We start from the raw sequence: 17,581 nt of genomic DNA on the forward strand, positions 1-17,581 counted from the left end.
TACCAAGCAGCTGGAGATAGGGTGTCCCTTCAGACAGCAAACTGAAGAAGAACTAAAAATAATGCTCAGTTTGCTTTGCTGTAACTCCTTGCATTGTTTATTTACGAAGCACAATGTGTGTAAATTCTTTGGTGTGACTTTGATGTTAAAGGGACACTTCGTTTTCACTCATTCTATAACATAACAGAATTGGACCTGTGCAGTAAGCGCCTTTTGCCTTTGTTTTCTTCAACAACTACACAAAGTAATTGGAACAGTTTTGAATCGTTATCTGTTTGGTCCAATGGCAGAGCTTGCCATTCCAGTTGAAACATCCTGTGCCATTCGTTTTACCCTGGGACTCGGTGGGAAGAGTAGCTGCAATAACAAGTTCACAATTTGATTATCTGGCTTTTAGGGGCAACGAATGCAAATACATGTTCTGTAGAAAGAGTGAACGTACCATTTAACCATCCTGAAGCTTCTGTGGAGCAATGATGTGCTGCAACAGCAGTCTCTGGCATTTTCCATCCACCGGAACTGAACAAAAGAGAAAGAGCGAACTCATCACAATTGTTAATTGACTGTCCCATTCGAGAGGAATGCACACTGTGTTCCAACGGTTTCTCACAATGGCCACCTTCAACTTGCTCTTTTCTCTCAAGAGTTGACACTTTATCTTCTGTCTCCATTCCCGATCATGACATATATTTCTAATGCTTCTAATGCTTCTAATGATATTCATGCAGCAGTAATAAACTGACAGTTGCATTGTACATAAGCCTCCACGTATTGCCATTCATGGCGATGACTAGCATGAGGGGACATGGTTATAAACTCAGGTGTGACAGATATAGGACAGATGTCAGAGCTAGTTTCTTTATTCAGAGAATAGTCAGAGGTGGAACGCACTGGCGGCAACAGTAGTAGACTTGCCAAATTTAATGGCATTTAAATGGTCTTTAGATAGGCGCACAGACAAGAACGGAATAGGATAGGTTAGATGAGATTCAGATTGGTTTCAAAGGGCGGTGCAACATCGAGGGCCGAAGGGCCTGTCCTGCGCTGTAATGTTCTATGTTCTATATTCTATCTCTCCGATCAGTCCACACCTCTTTATTTCTACCTCATGCTTAAATCCAACTTTCCTCCTTTATTGGGAAATCAGGTGTGATTTTACTGACCCATATTTTATGGAGTGAGTTATTAAAGTGACAGGACCACACAAGCATGAAGAACAGCAATCAGCCATTTGGACGCTTTGCGAGCTCTGCCACTCACTACAATCCTGGCTAATTACACTTACTTGCCTTTTTCCATGATCTTTGAATTCCGTCATGATTAGAAATCTGTCATCTCAGTTTAAATAAACACTAGCACCCTATTATTCTTTGGGCAAAATTTTCCAAAGATTCACAACATTCTCCTACTCTGTTCTGATGTCCTTCCATCTATAATGACCAGCTTTAAACTTTTGCACCTTATTTGCTTCCATTGTCTGAGCAAACATGCTTCTGCTAAATTCCAGACTGGACGTGTTCTTGCCAGTCTTATGATGATTATTTATCCAGTTCATAGAACTGTAGGTTCAGGGAATAAAACAGGCCAGAAGAGTCATTCGGGCGATTGAGTCTTCACTGCCAGAAAACACGAATGACTCGACTCATTCAATCCCACACTCGGCCCACTGCCTTGTATGTTATGACATTTTAAGCATTGATGGAAGCACCATCATTCATCCGTTTGGTGAAATGGTTCTTTCTCGATTTCAATCAAAACCACTTAAAAATTATGCCACCTTGTTCTTATTTCGACTGGTTGGGACGGAGGTTGGAGGGGGAAGGTTCCCCTTGATTATCAGTGCAAAAACTTTCGAGAAACTCTTGACAATTTTCCTCATACCATTGTACACTTCCATCAAGTCTTCTTTCAAAGTTCTCTGCTTCAAAGAAATAGCCACACATATGCATTTTTTTTTTCATTGCTGAAATGCTGTATCATAGGCAACAACCTGGTGAACCTCCTTTGCACCCTATCCAATGCAATGCAACCACAGCATCACACAACACTGCCGCAGTGAATAAACAAAGTTCTGCACTCCTCCAACTTGTTCTCCTTGCTCTTATAATTTATGCCTGGACTGAAAAAGGCAAGAATTATGCATACCTCATTAACTATCTCATTGCACTCTCTTCCCACTTTCAGCGATATGCGCAGGATCATCACAAGTCCCTTTTTTTTCGCCAAGCTCCCTATTTTCTTGGCATTGAGCATTCGTTTGACATGTTCCTTTTTCCAGTTTGAATCACCTTGCACTTACTAGAATTATCTCCCATCTGCCACTGATTTGTCTCAGTGACAAAATCCTCCCCCCCCCCCCGCACTACCACCATATTCGAATACACAGCGTTAGTGACACGGTAGCTCGGTGGTTTACACTGCTGCCTCAAATCGCCAGCGTTCCACGTTCAGTTCGGAGCCACGTTCGGAGGAGCGTCTGTATGAAATTTGCTTCTACTTCCCACATTGGCATTGGTTTCCTCTGGCTGCTCTAGTTTACTCTCCCATGTGTTTCCACATCCTTGTCCAAATCTAAAGCACATGATATTACAACTTTTTACTCTGCTGTAACACACTCCTCATACTGTATTGATAGATTATGGAACGGAGATTCGGCTTTCCCTGTTACCTGTTAAACCTGTACCATCCTTTCTCGAGTTTATTGTCGCTCTTCAACTCATTGGAACATTGAGTATGAGTGCAGTCAATGCTCCTCCAAGCATCATTTAGGACTTTGTGATTTACACACGGGTCAGTCTGTGCTGTCGAGAGTCCTATATGATAGAAAGATGTTTTAACACGATTGTGCAAATTATCACCAATATCACAAAGTGAGCTGCACATACATTCACACAGCCATAACTGCAATCTCAAGTTACCATAGCAACCTGGAAAGAAGAAACATCACTGCGTCCTCTGGAAAACCAGTTCCCGAGTAAAGGAACAAAATTGAGGTATAGAGGTTATATCATAGAAAGCGATATTCCAATGCATTTGGAAAGTATAGGATTGAATGAACTGTTCTCAGAGAAGGGAGAACAAAGAACGAGAGGTCAAGGTGGAAAGATGGATGGTGAAAGAAGAAATTAAGAAACAATAACAAATTTAGTTTGACGCAATAGTTGTTTGAATTCAAAACAGCAATGCCGGAAAGTACTGAAACAGATTCATCCATATTTAAGAGATCCAACATCTCCTCTTCTGTAATATGGATATTTTTAAAAAATATCACCATGTTTTCGACACATTCTGTATCTTACATGTCCTTCTCCACAGAAAACACTGATGAAAAATACTCGTTTCTGATATCCCCCATCTCATGTGGCTTCACACATAGGTTGCCTTGCTGATCTTTGAGGGGCTATATTGTCTCCCTGGTTACCTTTTTGTCCTCAGAGTTGAAAAATGTGGTGCTGGAAAAACACAGCAGGCCAGGCAGCATCCGAGGAGCAGGAGAATCGACGTTTCGGGCATAAACCCTACTTCAGGAAAAAGGCTGGTGTGCCAAGCGGGCTGAGATAAAAGATAGTGGGGGGGGAGTTTGGGGGAGAGGCGCTGGGAATACGATAGGTGGAAGGCTGTGACGGTGAGGGTGTTAGGCCACTGCCCCAATGACATCTCAGTCACCTGCCCTGCCCTATTTCCAAAGAGTAGGTCACGTTTTGCTGCTTATCTAATAGGTACATCGACATACTGAATCAGAAAATGTCCTTCTTCACACTTAACAAATTCGTCTCCATCCAAACCCGAGAGAAATTGAGGACCGCAGATGTTGGAAATTAGAGTCGAAAATGTGGCGCTGGAAAAGCCCAGCCAGTCAGGCAGCAACTGAAGAGCAGGAAAATCGACGTTTCAGGCATAAGCCCTGATGAAGGACGTATGCCTGAAACATCGATTCTCCTGCTCCTCCAGTGCTGCCTGACTGGCTGGGCTTTTCCAGCACCACAATCTTCGACTCCATCTAAAACCTTAACACTATGGCATTCCCAGTCAAATTAAAGCCCTCTACCAATACCACCCTATTATTCTCACAGATAACTGAGATCTCCTTACAAATTTGCATCGCAATTTCACGTTGACTATAAGGCGGGATCTAGAATACAATCTCAGTAAGGTGTTCATCCTTGTTCTATTTCGCAGTACCAACAAAATAATTTCCCTGGATGCATTCATCGGAATTTCCTTCTAAAGTTCAGCCATTACGCTATCCCTTATCAAATACGCTGCTCATCCTCGTTTCTTCCCTCCTTTTTATGCTTCCTATAGCATTTGCATCCTGGAAAATTAAGGTGCCAGTCCTATCCATCTCTCAGCCATGTCTCTGTAATTGCTATCATATCCCAGTCCCGTGTCCCTAACCATGTTCTGACTACATCTACCTTCAATATTAGGCCTCATTCATTGAAATACATGCAGTTTGATTTATCAGAAGTAACAAAGAGCATTGATGAAGGCCCAGCAGTGGATATGCTTTACATGGACTGCAGTAAGACATTTGAAATGTATCCTCATGGTCGACTGGTAAGCAAGGATAAATCTCATGGAATGCCGGGAGAACTAGCCATTTGGATACGGAACTGGCTTGAAGATAGAAGACAGACGGTGGAAGGTGGAAGGTTGCTTTTCAAACTGGAGGCCTGTGAACAGTGGTGTGCCACAAGGAGGGGTGATCTTTCCACTGCTTTTGGTCACTGATATAAATGATTTGGATGTGAGCATAGGAGGAATGCTGAATACATTTGCAGATGACACCAAAATTGGAGCTGTCGTGGTTCACGAAGGAGGTTACCTCAGAGCACAACTGGATCTTAGTCAGATGGGCCAATGGGCTGAGGAGTGTCAGATGGAGTTTAATTTAGATAAATATGAGATGCTGTATTTCGGAAAGGCGAATCAGAGCAGGACGTATACACTTAATGGTCACGTTCAAGGGAGTGTTGCTGACCGAAGAGACCGTGGAGTGCAGTTCATAGTTCCTTGAAAGTGGAGTCACAGGTAGATAGAATGGTGAACAAGGCATTTGGTATGCTTTCCTTTATTGGACAGAGCATTGAGTACTGCATTTGGGAGGTCATGATGTGGCTGTACAGGACGTTAGTTAGGCCACTTTTGGAATATTTTATGCAATTCTGGCCTGCGTCCGAACAGAAGGAGATTTGAAAACTTTAAACGATTCAGAAAAGATTTGCAAACATGTTGCCAGGGTTGGAGGATTTGAGCTAAAAGGAAAGGCTGAATAAGCTGAAGCTGTTCTCGCTGGTGCATCCGCAGCTGAGGGGTGAGAGGTTAAAAATTGATGTGATTCATGGTTAGAGTAAATCGACAAGATATTTTCCCTGGAATGGCGGAGTCTGGATATAGTTTTAGAGTGAGAGGCGAAAAAATCTACAAGGGATCTAAAGGGTAACATTTTCATGCAGAGAATGGTGGGTGAATGGATTCATTTGCCAGGGGAAGTGATGGAGGCTAATACAATTGTAAATTTTAAAAGGTATCTGGATGGGAATATTATTAGGAAACGTTAAGAGGGATATTGGACTAGTAATGGCAAATTAGACTCGATTAGGATATCTGGTCAGCATGGACCAATTGGATCAAAGAATCTGTTTCTATGCTATCCAAATCTATGATTAAGTTAGTTTGAAAATGATATGATAGATATTTCAAAAGGAGCCACACCATTCAGCTAATTTACCTGACCTCTGGTACTTACCTTCTCTCACTTTGATGTGTTATTGGAAGATACTGCCATCAGTCACACGTCACGTCCTCACACACCCCATCTCACTCCCCTCAGTCACTGTATCACACTCACCTCAGTCACTGCATTCGGGACCGTGTCCTCATTCATTGCATCACACACATCCCCTCCCCTAAGTTATGGAATCTCAGTCATCTCTGTCACTACACACAAATGCTAAGCCGCATCATATTCCCCTTCGTCACTTAAGGCACTTTCCTCAGTCAATGCATTCATAATCCACTCCGACACAGCACCCAACCCGGTTCAGTCACACCATCTCCCTCTCCTTATTCAGGGAAGACAGCATACCTCAGGCACATCATTCCACTCCCCTCAGTCACTGCACCTTCCATTCTCTAACTCAGTACACTCCAAACCCCTCAATTTCTGCATCAGCGTGGTGGTCTTCTTGTGGTACGTGGTAGTCCCTTGGCCTGAAAAGGTCTCAGCGTAGTTTCTTGGCCTCGAAGCAATTCCAGAGCGATCTCCCAGCCACCTGAAACTCGAGATGAAGCCCAGTGTGGTCTGTAATCAGCGTCCAGTGCGTGCAGTGAGTGCAGTGTGCTGTATTCTGGGGTGGAATACTGTTGTTCAGAAACTTTAATTCTCCAAAACCAGCATTTGTATTTCTCCATTCCTTAGATTAGATTAGACTCCCTACAGTACAGAACCAGGGCCTTCAGCCCAACAAGTCCACACCGACCTTCTGACTTAATACAATCCATTCCCATCAGACACTTCATTCCACACCTTTTGGTCACTGCGTGATATTATTCTGTCTTGCAACATGGAATTATCCTCAGTCACTGTATCGCATTTATCCCAGTTGTTACCTTCAGTCAACACATCCCACTCCCCAAAGTCACTACATCCCAATTATTTCATTACTTCAATATATTCCCCTCAGTCACTATGTCACATTCTCACTCTTTGTGTCCTGTTTCCCCGTTCACGAAACTCCACTCAGAAAAGTCACAACATCATTTTCCCATTTTTAACAGAACCCGACTCATCACAATCTCTGCATTTCTCATGCCTCGATTACTATATCCAACTTCAGTTATTGACTGCATTCCACTCCCCTCAGTGACAGCATAACACTATCCTAAGGGATTGCATTCCACTCTTCGGAATCGCTGCAATCCACTCCCCTCAGTGACTATATTCACTTCCCTCCGTCACCACTTCTTACTTCCCTCTGTATCTGCATCTCACTCCAATAAGTCACTCCATCGTGTTCCTCTCGGTCACTCGGTCACTCCCCTCAACTCCCCTCAGTCACCATACCATGCTCACAACAGTCTCCATATTCCACGTCCCTCAGTTTCTGTATCCCATTTCCCTCAGTCACTAAATCTCACCGCTCTGAGTTACTGATACCCACGGTTCTCATTCATTGCTTCCCATTTACCTGAGTCACTGTATCCCAAACCGCACAATGGCTAAATCCCATGCCATCTCACTCATACGAACCTACTAACCTCAGTCAACACATCCCACTCGCCTCAGGCTTCATTTCACACTCCACTCAGTTATTGCATTCCCACTCTGGTCATTCACTTCAATGCATTCCACATAGTCGCTAAATCTGACAACCCTGTTACGATGTTCTAATCCCCTCAGTTACAATATCACACTCACCTCAGGGATTACTTCCCACAAGCCTCACTCCACACACCCTGCTCAAGTCCTCCACCCCTTTGGCATGGACTGTACTCTTATCAGTCTCATTGTTATGCTCTCCTACTACTGCAATCTCTTTCACATAAAGTGTGAGCGAGAGGAAGAGCTGAAAGCGCCGTTCACTTATTTCACTGCTTGAACAGTTAATATTATACATCTGCTTTTATCGCCTTCTTCACTTACAAATTTGAGGGTTACGTCTCACAATCGCAAATCTGTTCAGAATGTATGATGCAGAGAATCACACTGTATGTGATTAGTAAACAGCTCTGTGCCTGTATAATAAGCAATATTGTGGGGACAGCCACCCTTGCCTTATGTAGAAATGAAACAACTAATTAAAAGGAAAGAAATCTTGATTTCTATGATCACAGATCAGCCACGATCTCATTGAATGCTCAAAAGGGCTTGAGGGCCTGAATGTTGCAATGAAAGTCTGGAGAGGTCTGGTTCATTTCTCCCCCATGCTATAGGCGGGGTTAATAACAGATTTCACAGACGAATTAAGAATCATATGAATGCTGCATTGTGTGTACACTGGAGCAACATGAATCCGACTCGGTACAGTATCAATTAAAATAGTGATGAAGAGGTTCCAAACTGAATTTGGTGACTTGCTCCATTCAATAATCAGCAGATGGCTTTAGTGGCATTTCTAACTGTTGTTGCCACTCTAATGTGGTAAGAACTGTGGGTAGAAAATCAGTCACTTCAGCTTCTACTGATTCCAGATATTCCCCATTTGAAAAAAAAGGCTGGTTAATCCTTTATCAGTCCAGTAGGAATGAGCTCACCATTGGGAACGAGGAGGTCGATTTAACAAAGACCTGCCATTCAACTTATTTTTAAAATTTCCATTTATGTTCTGTGTTTACTGCAAAAATGGCATCATTCTTTGCAACACGCAAATCGCAGGAATATCCATAAAGTCACGGATGAATGGTACCAGGTGAGCTGTTGCTCCCATTTAATTTAAATTTAAATAAACCACAATGAGGTTTGACTACAATGCAAATGACTTACTCAGCAACCCGAGGATCAGCAGCAGTGTCCTCATCTCAATATGTGATATTCTAGAAAGTGAAACAGAAAATTTATGTGAGAGAAGGGGAGTTCAAGCGAGAATAGGAGGAAATGTATCGTGGTAGGGGCGGCGGGGGGTGGGGTATTAACTGCAGAGAATTTAATTTTACAGCTGTTGACGTCTGTCAGTGTGACACAGAGACATAATAGTTAGCACTGCTGTCTCACAGTGCTCGGGTCGATTCCACTGTTGGATAAATTCCTGTGTGGAATTTCCCCTTGTCTGCATGGTTTACTCTGAGTGCTCTGGTTTTCTCCTACTGTTCAAAGATGTGCAAATTAGGTGAATTACTTATGCGGAATTGCACATACTATATATGGATATGCAGGTTCGGTGGGTTAGTTATGGGCAATGCGGGCTTAGAGGAATATGGTCGGGGCGAGGGTGTGGGTGAGATGCTCTTTGGATGGTCTCTATGGACTCAATGGGCCGAATAGACTTCTTTAACACTGTTGGGTTTCTCTATTTCTATGATCTCGCCCCATCACTTGGACCCTTACAGACAAATTTAACTTCGCCCCTTTAACTCAATAATTCACCTATGGAGTGTAATCTACACACTTTCCTCACTGGGGACCCAGCGGACGGAAGTTTATCTGTCTCCTGCACTGCAATATTTGTAAATGTTGACGCTGGAAACACTGAAAAGTGTTTGGATCGCGTTTCATAACATTGAAGGCTATGAGCATCAATTGAGAAACTGGGTTGAGTGCAGCTATAAGCTTCTTTTTCTGTTCTGTATGATTGCTTCTGTTCAGGAGTCAATCAAAACGATGTCAGACATTTGCTCATAGAACATAGAACATAGAACAGTACAGCACAGAACAGGCCCTTCAGCCCACGATGTTGTGCCGACCACTGATCCTCATGTATGCACCCTCAAATTTCTGTGACCATATGCATGTCCAGCAGTCTCTTAAATGTCCCCAATGACCTTGCCTCCACAACTGCTGCTGGCAACGCATTCCAATCTCTCACAACTCTCTGTGCAAAGAACCCACCTCTGACATCCCCTTTATACTTTCCGCCAACCAGCTTAAAACTATGACCCCTCGTGTTAGTCATTTCTGCCCTGGCTATCGACTCTATCTATGCCTCTCATTATCTTGTATTCCTCAATTATGTCCACTCTTCTCCTCCTTTTCTCCAATGAAAAAAGTCCGAGCTCAGTCAACCTCTCCTCTCCTCCCTTGCTCACTCACTCACCCAGACCCGAATCAATCTCTCTCCATTATTGGAGCTGTGAAATATTGATTGCTGTATCACACTATCTCTCATTTGACTTGAAATTTAGTATCCCTTTCATCTTTTTCATCACTCATGACCTCCACTGCTCTGGAGAGAACGACATTTTCCTTGGTGGTTCCATAAGGCAAAAAGGAAGTTATACAATGAAGATGTCATATTTTCATGACAATATTGGTCTAAGAAAATATCGCAAGATTTTCCCATGAACTCTTCATGGTGGCTATTAAAAGCATTCTCTATTTTTGTTTTCGAAATCATGTGTAGATTAAAGATCTCCATGACCACTTATTTTGTATTATTCCAAGCATCCGCATATTTGGTTCATATATCACCAGCCGCAATGAGCTTATTGTTCAAGAAGCTGCCAGCCACAGCTAATACTCCATTACTTTGCCTACAATTTTACCTCTTCAGGGAGACAGATCAAAATCTCCCTTGCTCACTCACTCACCCAGACCCGAAGCAATCTCTCTCCATTATTGGAGCTGTGAAACATTGATTGCTATATCCCGCTATCTCTCGTTTGACTTGAAATTTAGTATCCACTTTCAATAAGACATCGAAAGACAGAATGAGCTACGTCTGCTTTTCTCACTGATAACCCAATGGACATTTAACGTTGTGTTCATCCCTCAATCTGGGATCCAGACAGATTAACATCAACTCTGTGTTTCATTCTTCAAATGGGCCCAAACGAACGAACTACAATTGAATTGTTTACACTTGTTTTAAACTTGAAATGTCTACAGTGACGTATGTAGGACTGTCTACAATATGACACACGTAATGACTATGGTAAACTGTGCCATTCTAATTGAATAATCCACAGAACCAAATTAAGAAATATTTATTTCTCCATTTTTTCATGTTTTTGTTGCAAACTGCATTGTTTTGATGGCATTGATTAACATATCCCAGAATGATTAGTCTGTCATGAAGAGTGCTGTGTAATTAACCTTGGCCGACATACTGGCCTTTTATCCATGCCCCTGGAAACATCTGGGATGACATGAAGTTGGGCATAGATCTTGGCAGGTTTTATGTGAAGGCTATAAGGTTATAGATGCGGTATAGTGAGGCAATGTGCGACATTATCGACTTTTGGAGAGGGAGTGGAAGAAAATACTTTATGAAATGAACTGTGATGACAGTTTAAACCAAAATCAGAGATTGCTGTAGCTCTACAGGTCATGTAAGTATCTGTGGAGGAATAATCAGTTTCTGTTTGAGCTCTCGAAACCGTTCATCATGAAACCAGAAATGTTACATCTGTTTCTCTCTCCTCAGATCACGCCAGACCTGCTGAGGTCGACACAGCGTTTTATTTCTTTTTCAGATTGCCAACATTCGCAGTTGGGCTGGTCTCACTTTCCAGAAAGGAAGCATCAGGTGGAATAACAAGATGACAGCATTTTACGATGAGAGGCAGACATTTATGGGCGTTTGGGGGCGGGGGGGGGGGGGGGGGGTGGCGAAGTAAAACGAACATCCATGCAAATTGTAGTGGTGGTCGGGATTGCACTGTCAACAAGGATGTTGGAGGTGGCATACGTCGAATCGTTTACTGAAAACTTGGATGAACATTTGTGCCTTACTATTCAAGGTTATGGGCTGAGGACGTGAATTTGACATGACCAGAGTATTTTAATGGTTCAGAGTCAATAGGTTGAAAGTGTCTCTTATATATTAGAGGATTCTGTGAAGTAGACAATTGGTGGATTACCCTGAGAGTCAACAAACCACGGGTGGATTGTAGGATTGTAGGATTGAGAAGAAGAGTCCTTCATGGCGAAGCCAGCCGTTGTGGGAAAGGAAGCTCCTCTGTTTGGATCATTCTGCATCACAAATCAGCCGATCTACCAGTTGAGCTATAGGAGTCCATTTGGTTTGAATATCACATGGAAGTCAAAGGTGAACCACAGACATTGAGATGTAGCTATCAACATCACAAAGCCCTCCGCTACACAGAATCCAACACTAACAATTCCAATACTTTCACAGTGACACGTACACTGACATCAATGGACATCGCTAAGGTGCATCTAAATACGTCTTCGCAACCCTCTCACTAGTATCCTGACAGAGGCATGGAATTGAGGGTGATTTAGCAGTTTGGATTAGAAATTAGCTTTCTGAAAGAAGGCAGCGAGTGGTGGTTGATGAAAAATATTCAGCCTGGTGTCCAGTTACTAGTGGTGTGCCGCAAGGATCTGATTTTGGACCACTGCTGTTTGTCATATTTAGAAATGACTTCGACTCAGGCGTCGGCGGATGGATTAGTAAGTTTGCAGACGACACTAAAGTCGGTGGAGTAGTGGACAGTTTTGTAGACTGTTACAGGTTGCAGGGGGACTTTGGATAAACTGCAGAATTGGGCTTAGAGGTGGCAAATGGAGTTCAATGCAGCTAAATATGAGGTGATGCACTTTGGGAAGAATGACAGGATGGCAGAGTACTGGGTAATGGAAAGATTCTTGGTAGCGTAGATGTGCAGAGGGATCTTGGAGTCCATCTACATAGATCCCTGAAAGGTGGATAGTGCCGTTAAGAAGGTATAAAGTGTGTTAGATTTCATTGGTAGAGGGATTGAGTTCCGGAGCTGCAATATCATGTTGCAACTATACAAAACGCTGGTGTGGCCACACTTGGAATATTGTGTACAGGTCTGGTCCCCTGAAAATTTTGGGAAGGAGGTGGAAACAGTGAAATAGGTGCAGAGGAGATTTGCCAGGTTTTGCCTGGTCTGGAGTGAAGGTCTTATGAGGAAAGGCTGAAAGACTTGAGTCTGTTCTCATTGGAAAGAAGAAGGCTAAGAGGGGATTTGGTCGAGACATACAAGCTGATCAGAGGATCAGATAGGGCAGACCGTGAAAGTCTTTCTCCTATGACAATGATGTCAGCTTGTACGAGGTGGCATAACTACAAATTGAGGGGTTATAGATTTAAGACAGATGTCAGGGGCAGGTTCTTTACACAGACAGTGGTAAGGGTGTAGAATGCCCTACCTGCTAATGTAGTCAACTCAGCCACATTAGGGAGATTTAAACAATCCTTAGATAAGCACATGGATGATTTTGGGAGAGAGTAGGGGAAGGGCTGAGAATAGTTCACAGGTTGGTGCAACATCGAGGGCTGAAGGGCCTGTTCTACGTTGTGTTGTTCTATGTTCTATGTTCTATATATGGATGAGGAAGGACACCACTTCGATTGGGGCAACACATCCATCCTCGGACAAGCCAAACAGAGACATGCACGAGAAATCCTACAAGCATGGCATTGTACAAGCAATCCTACAATGTTACCTCGTATGATGACGAAACGTCTGAAAATGAACCTTCCAATTCAGCGAACAAACTTAAATCTGGAAACGTTCTTTGTCCATACCTCTCTTAGTTTTGTTGCATCTGCATCGGTCCCACTCTCCTGACTTTCCCCACCTTTACCCAATGCCCGCAGCCACCTGTGTCCACATGCTATGCTTCTAGGATAAAAAGCGCAGTCTGTTAAAGCTTTCTACATCACTGAAAATTTGCAGTCACATAATATCCTGGTCAATCTACTCTGCAGCCACTGCTGGGGAATTATGTCCATCCAATAATGTGCGGCTTCCTTAACAACATGCAATTGTCTGGGTGCAGCACAAACAATGTGACAACAGCTATTTAACTTGGAGAATTGTACTGTCTTCAGGGTCTGTCTTGGAGTCAGATTTTTTCCTACTTTAAGTCTCTTCATTAATTTCAGTGCCTGCATTGCTTGCAGGTTATCTCTTAATGTTAGGGCCTGTATTCGTCTATGCTGACTGTACTGTTGGTATCTTTTTCATCGAGAGAGTGGTGGGAACCTGGAACTCACTGTCTCGAAGGCTGAGAGAAGCAGAAATCCTCATAACTTTGAAGAAATAGTCAGGTGTCAACTTCAGACTACAGGGCACACAAGATGTCGAAATTGATTAGAATAGTAAGTTGCATGGCATGGTGCAGTAAGCCAAAGGATTTTAATTTTCTCTGTTGTTAACATCAAATGCTGTATGACTCTGCCTGTATTAATTTGTGATCCCTATTAGTTTTGCTCCAACATACAACCCTTCCTCAGTCGCAGCATCCTACACCTGCCAGCCACCACGTTCCACTACCATCAGTCTTGTAACCCTCTGCCCTCAGTCTCTAATTTCGATTTCCATCAATCACTACATCCCACTCGCGTCAGTCACAATATCTAATTCCCATCAGAAGCTAAATTCCATCCCCTCGTCAATGATTACCATTGTCCTCAGTGACTGCATCCCACTCACTATGTTCCATTCCCCTCACTCATAAATCCAACCCCACCTCAGTAATTCCCTCCCACTACTTTCAGTCACTGTACCTTATTTGCCTCAGTCACCACATGCCACTCCATTCAGTCAGTGCACCCCACAATCAGTTCAACCCATTCACCTCAGTCACTGCATCCGATTCCCTTAAGTCAGACTATCCCATTCACCTCAGTCACTACTTCTCATTCCACTCAGTCAATACAGCCCCTTCCACTCAGTTACTGTATCACACAAGTCAGTGATTTCATAATCCCACATGTCCCGCCCATGTCCTTCTCTATCTACTCTTCCCCGGAACACCTTTGGGCTGCCACACTACTGTTACCACTCTCGCAGACAGAGTATGAATAACAGCGAAAACAGGACACGATTGGTATCGATTTCATTGTAGTGAAAAGGTCACAATTGGTCTCTGACATTTACTACTTTCTTCACGGATGAACATTAATGATTTGTGAAACATTAAATTCTGTTGGTCATGCAAAACCTGTTAATCAAACTATGGGTGATTTATAAATAATTCTCCCTCCTGTTGCATATTTTGTGCCACACCCAGACTACCGTGTGTTGTTCTGGAAACCGCATATTACAGGAGGGATATAACTGTCCTGCAGAGTGTGCACAGGACATTGACCGGGATATTCAATGTGACATAAGGGAGCCGGCTTCAGCATTAACATAAATGAATGAGGGAAGCTTTCAATCTTGAGTTCTATGATCATCTCACTGAAGTTCTGATCAGGCATGATGGGCTGAGTGTCCTAACTCTTTTGATAGAACATTTATAAAGACTGGTGAATTTAGTACGTTTATCAGTGTTGTAAACAGCGTTCAGAGGAAAATCTGCAGACCAGTTCAGAATCATCTAGTGGCTTTCCTGAGAGGACAGTCAGAAAGTGTTTCCATTGAAACAATTAACACTGTGCACGTAGGTACATTTGCAACTGAAGTTGAACAGAAACGACAGTGAAACGAGGACAATTTGGTGAATCAGGCGAGTTGCACCTTTTGATAATTATCACGAATATGCAGGGTGGAATGACGTTACTCACTGCTGTTGTCACTCTGTAAATTACTGTAATTTGTCAGATAGGAGCCTCCGTCACTTTGACCTGCCCCCACTGATTCCAACAGTTTTAGCTTCCAGAATAAAAAAAAGTAACCTGTTTCAGTCCTTTGTCCAGTCCAAAGACAATTAGTTTATCATTTGGGGAAAAGGAGGCCTGTTTGTCACAGGTCTGTCTTTCACTTTTTTTTAAACACAATCTCGCTTTGTAACGTTTCATTTTATGTTTTCTTTAAAATGGAGTTTATCTTTTTGGCCAGGTCATACCAGTGTTGTCAACCCCCATATGGTCTCAAATGACAGTCACTAGCGAGTTTTCTTTTCTGACCATAGTGATTTTTAAAAGTCTCATAAATTTTGAATGATATGAAAATGACTTCATAGGAAACTGAGAAACAGCAACAGAGGACCTTCCCCATGCACAATATTAGAGAAAGTGAAAAACAGAATTTAGTTTCGAGAAAACAAATTTTAGCGGTAATAGAAGTGAAATGTAATGCGCAGAGAGGACACTTGATTAAAGAGGATTTCACCTTACACTGGTAATGCTCTGTCTCTATCACTCACTGGAAACACAACGGACAGATTTACTTACATCCTTGCACTCAGAAACATTCCCAGAAAATGTAATGTACATGCACGTTCATAGTGGGAACGTTATCTCTCTCCTGCACTGCGACCATTAAAAAAAATGCTTGAGTTGGGAATCAAGACAAACGTTTAAAACACGTCAATTGCGTGGGCATTTCAAGTATTGCAATCTTCAAGTCCATAGGCCCAGTGCAGGAAATTGGGATGAGTGTTGAGATTACTGTGTTTTTGGTCGTGTTATAACTATGCAAGATTAAATCAGACATCGTTATGAAATATTTAGTATTCTTTTTTCAACGTCTATCACCTTCTCTGTGTCTACATTTCAGTCAACTCCTCCAATGGAGAATAATGCATTACTTGGTAGCTCCAGAAAGCAAACAAAAATGAATAAAAAACAAAAATGTCAGGTTTGCTGGACAAACGAGTGTGAGAAACGAGTGCCTTTGTATTGTCACAAACATCCAACATTTCGTTTGGTATTTAAAGTAACACATGCTACTTATTGTTCTAGAGTTTGTAGAGCACAAATAATAGGCCAGTCTTTCCCCATACAGACTTCCTCTCCCCAGACACAGATTGAGATTTCCCTCACTCACTCATTCCAATCTAAAGTGCCAGCATGATCTTTACAATTCGTCATCACTGTGGTCACAAAATGCAGCGTGGGATCAACCAATTTCTCTTTCTGTCCCCACAAGATTGACATCGACCTCCCAACTTCAAATGGTGCGTTGAGAGGCAGAGGGCAAATCATCTCGTCCTGTCAATGACAACCCAATTGACTTTACGTCTATGTTTCTCGTTCACTGTGAACCAGATAGAGTCATATCCGAGTCTTTCCTTGAAAGAGACCCAAACCAACAAAACACTATGCATTAATTGCAAACGCCATTTTCGGCGGGTAAACCTTTGAGCCCAACAATTATTTTTCCACATGAACAATCCCCAAACACCCAATCATTAAAACCTATGCATTCCTGGTACAGGCATTCTCTTCTTCGGCTCCACTTCCAGTCCTGATGTTTTGAAACGCTGTCAACATTCGAAACAAAATGTCCATGAAAGGAGCATTGCATCGGTAGAATAATCACCCAGTCAATCATTGATGGGCTGACTTCGATCATTAGTTCACACTGGGCTGCTTACCAGAGTCTCCAAAGGTGATGCTGCTCTTTAGATACAGCGGGTTATATGTTCACGTCATTCATCTTCAGTCAGGCAGAATGTCTTGATATTCCGAATGGCACATTCAGCACTGCCCACTATGTTACACATGCAATGACAATGGTTATTTATGCTATTTTTATAAACCAAAGATTTACATTAATGTAAGTTCCATGCAAACTCAAGATTTTGCATTGGAAGAATTTACATACCCGAAACAAAGAAGCATCTCATTAGTTTGTTTTTTAGTCCCGTAACAGTCTTCCATAATGAAGGATGCATGGTAACTGAGATTAGCTTCAGAATAAGCGACACAAATAACCTGAGAAGAGATATGGGCAGGTTTTATTTGCAGGCTAGAAATTTGAAACATAGAATATAATGGGACAAAATGTGATATTATCTGAATTTAAATGCAAATTGGACAGAATGGGAAGATGGAAATGAAAACAATGCGATTATAAAGCAAAATAAACATTCAGCAGATCTTGCACCATCTGTGGAAAGAGAAACAGAGCTGGCATTTCGGGTCCAGAGAATCTTCTTCACAATTTAAAACCTGAAACGTTAAATCTCCATGGATTCCGTCAGTCCTGCTGCAATTTATCCAAACATTTCAGTTTTTGTTTCAGATTCCGAGCG

The 17,581-nt window shown here is 42.4% G+C and overlaps 1 protein-coding gene across 1 annotated transcript; it reads right to left on the reverse strand.

Annotated features, from left to right (window-relative positions):
* Nucleotides 1–96: 96 nt before the first annotated feature.
* On the reverse strand, nt 97–17,007 carry LOC122547022 (pancreatic secretory granule membrane major glycoprotein GP2-like). Its single transcript, XM_087976629.1, has 5 exons — nt 16,922–17,007; nt 8,489–8,538; nt 2,669–2,813; nt 443–519; nt 97–357 (listed from the first exon to the last, which is right to left on the reverse strand). Exons 2-5 carry the CDS (start codon nt 8,520–8,522, stop codon nt 236–238), a joined length of 378 nt encoding a protein of 125 aa, XP_087832755.1. The 5' UTR covers nt 8,523–8,538; nt 16,922–17,007; the 3' UTR covers nt 97–235.
* Between the last annotated feature and the right edge of the window lie 574 nt (nt 17,008–17,581).

This window comes from Chiloscyllium plagiosum, unplaced genomic scaffold, assembly GCF_037043375.1.
Source record: "Chiloscyllium plagiosum isolate Xiang-an unplaced genomic scaffold, Cpla_swu_hap1 HiC_scaffold_29, whole genome shotgun sequence".
NCBI lineage: Eukaryota > Metazoa > Chordata > Chondrichthyes > Orectolobiformes > Hemiscylliidae > Chiloscyllium > Chiloscyllium plagiosum.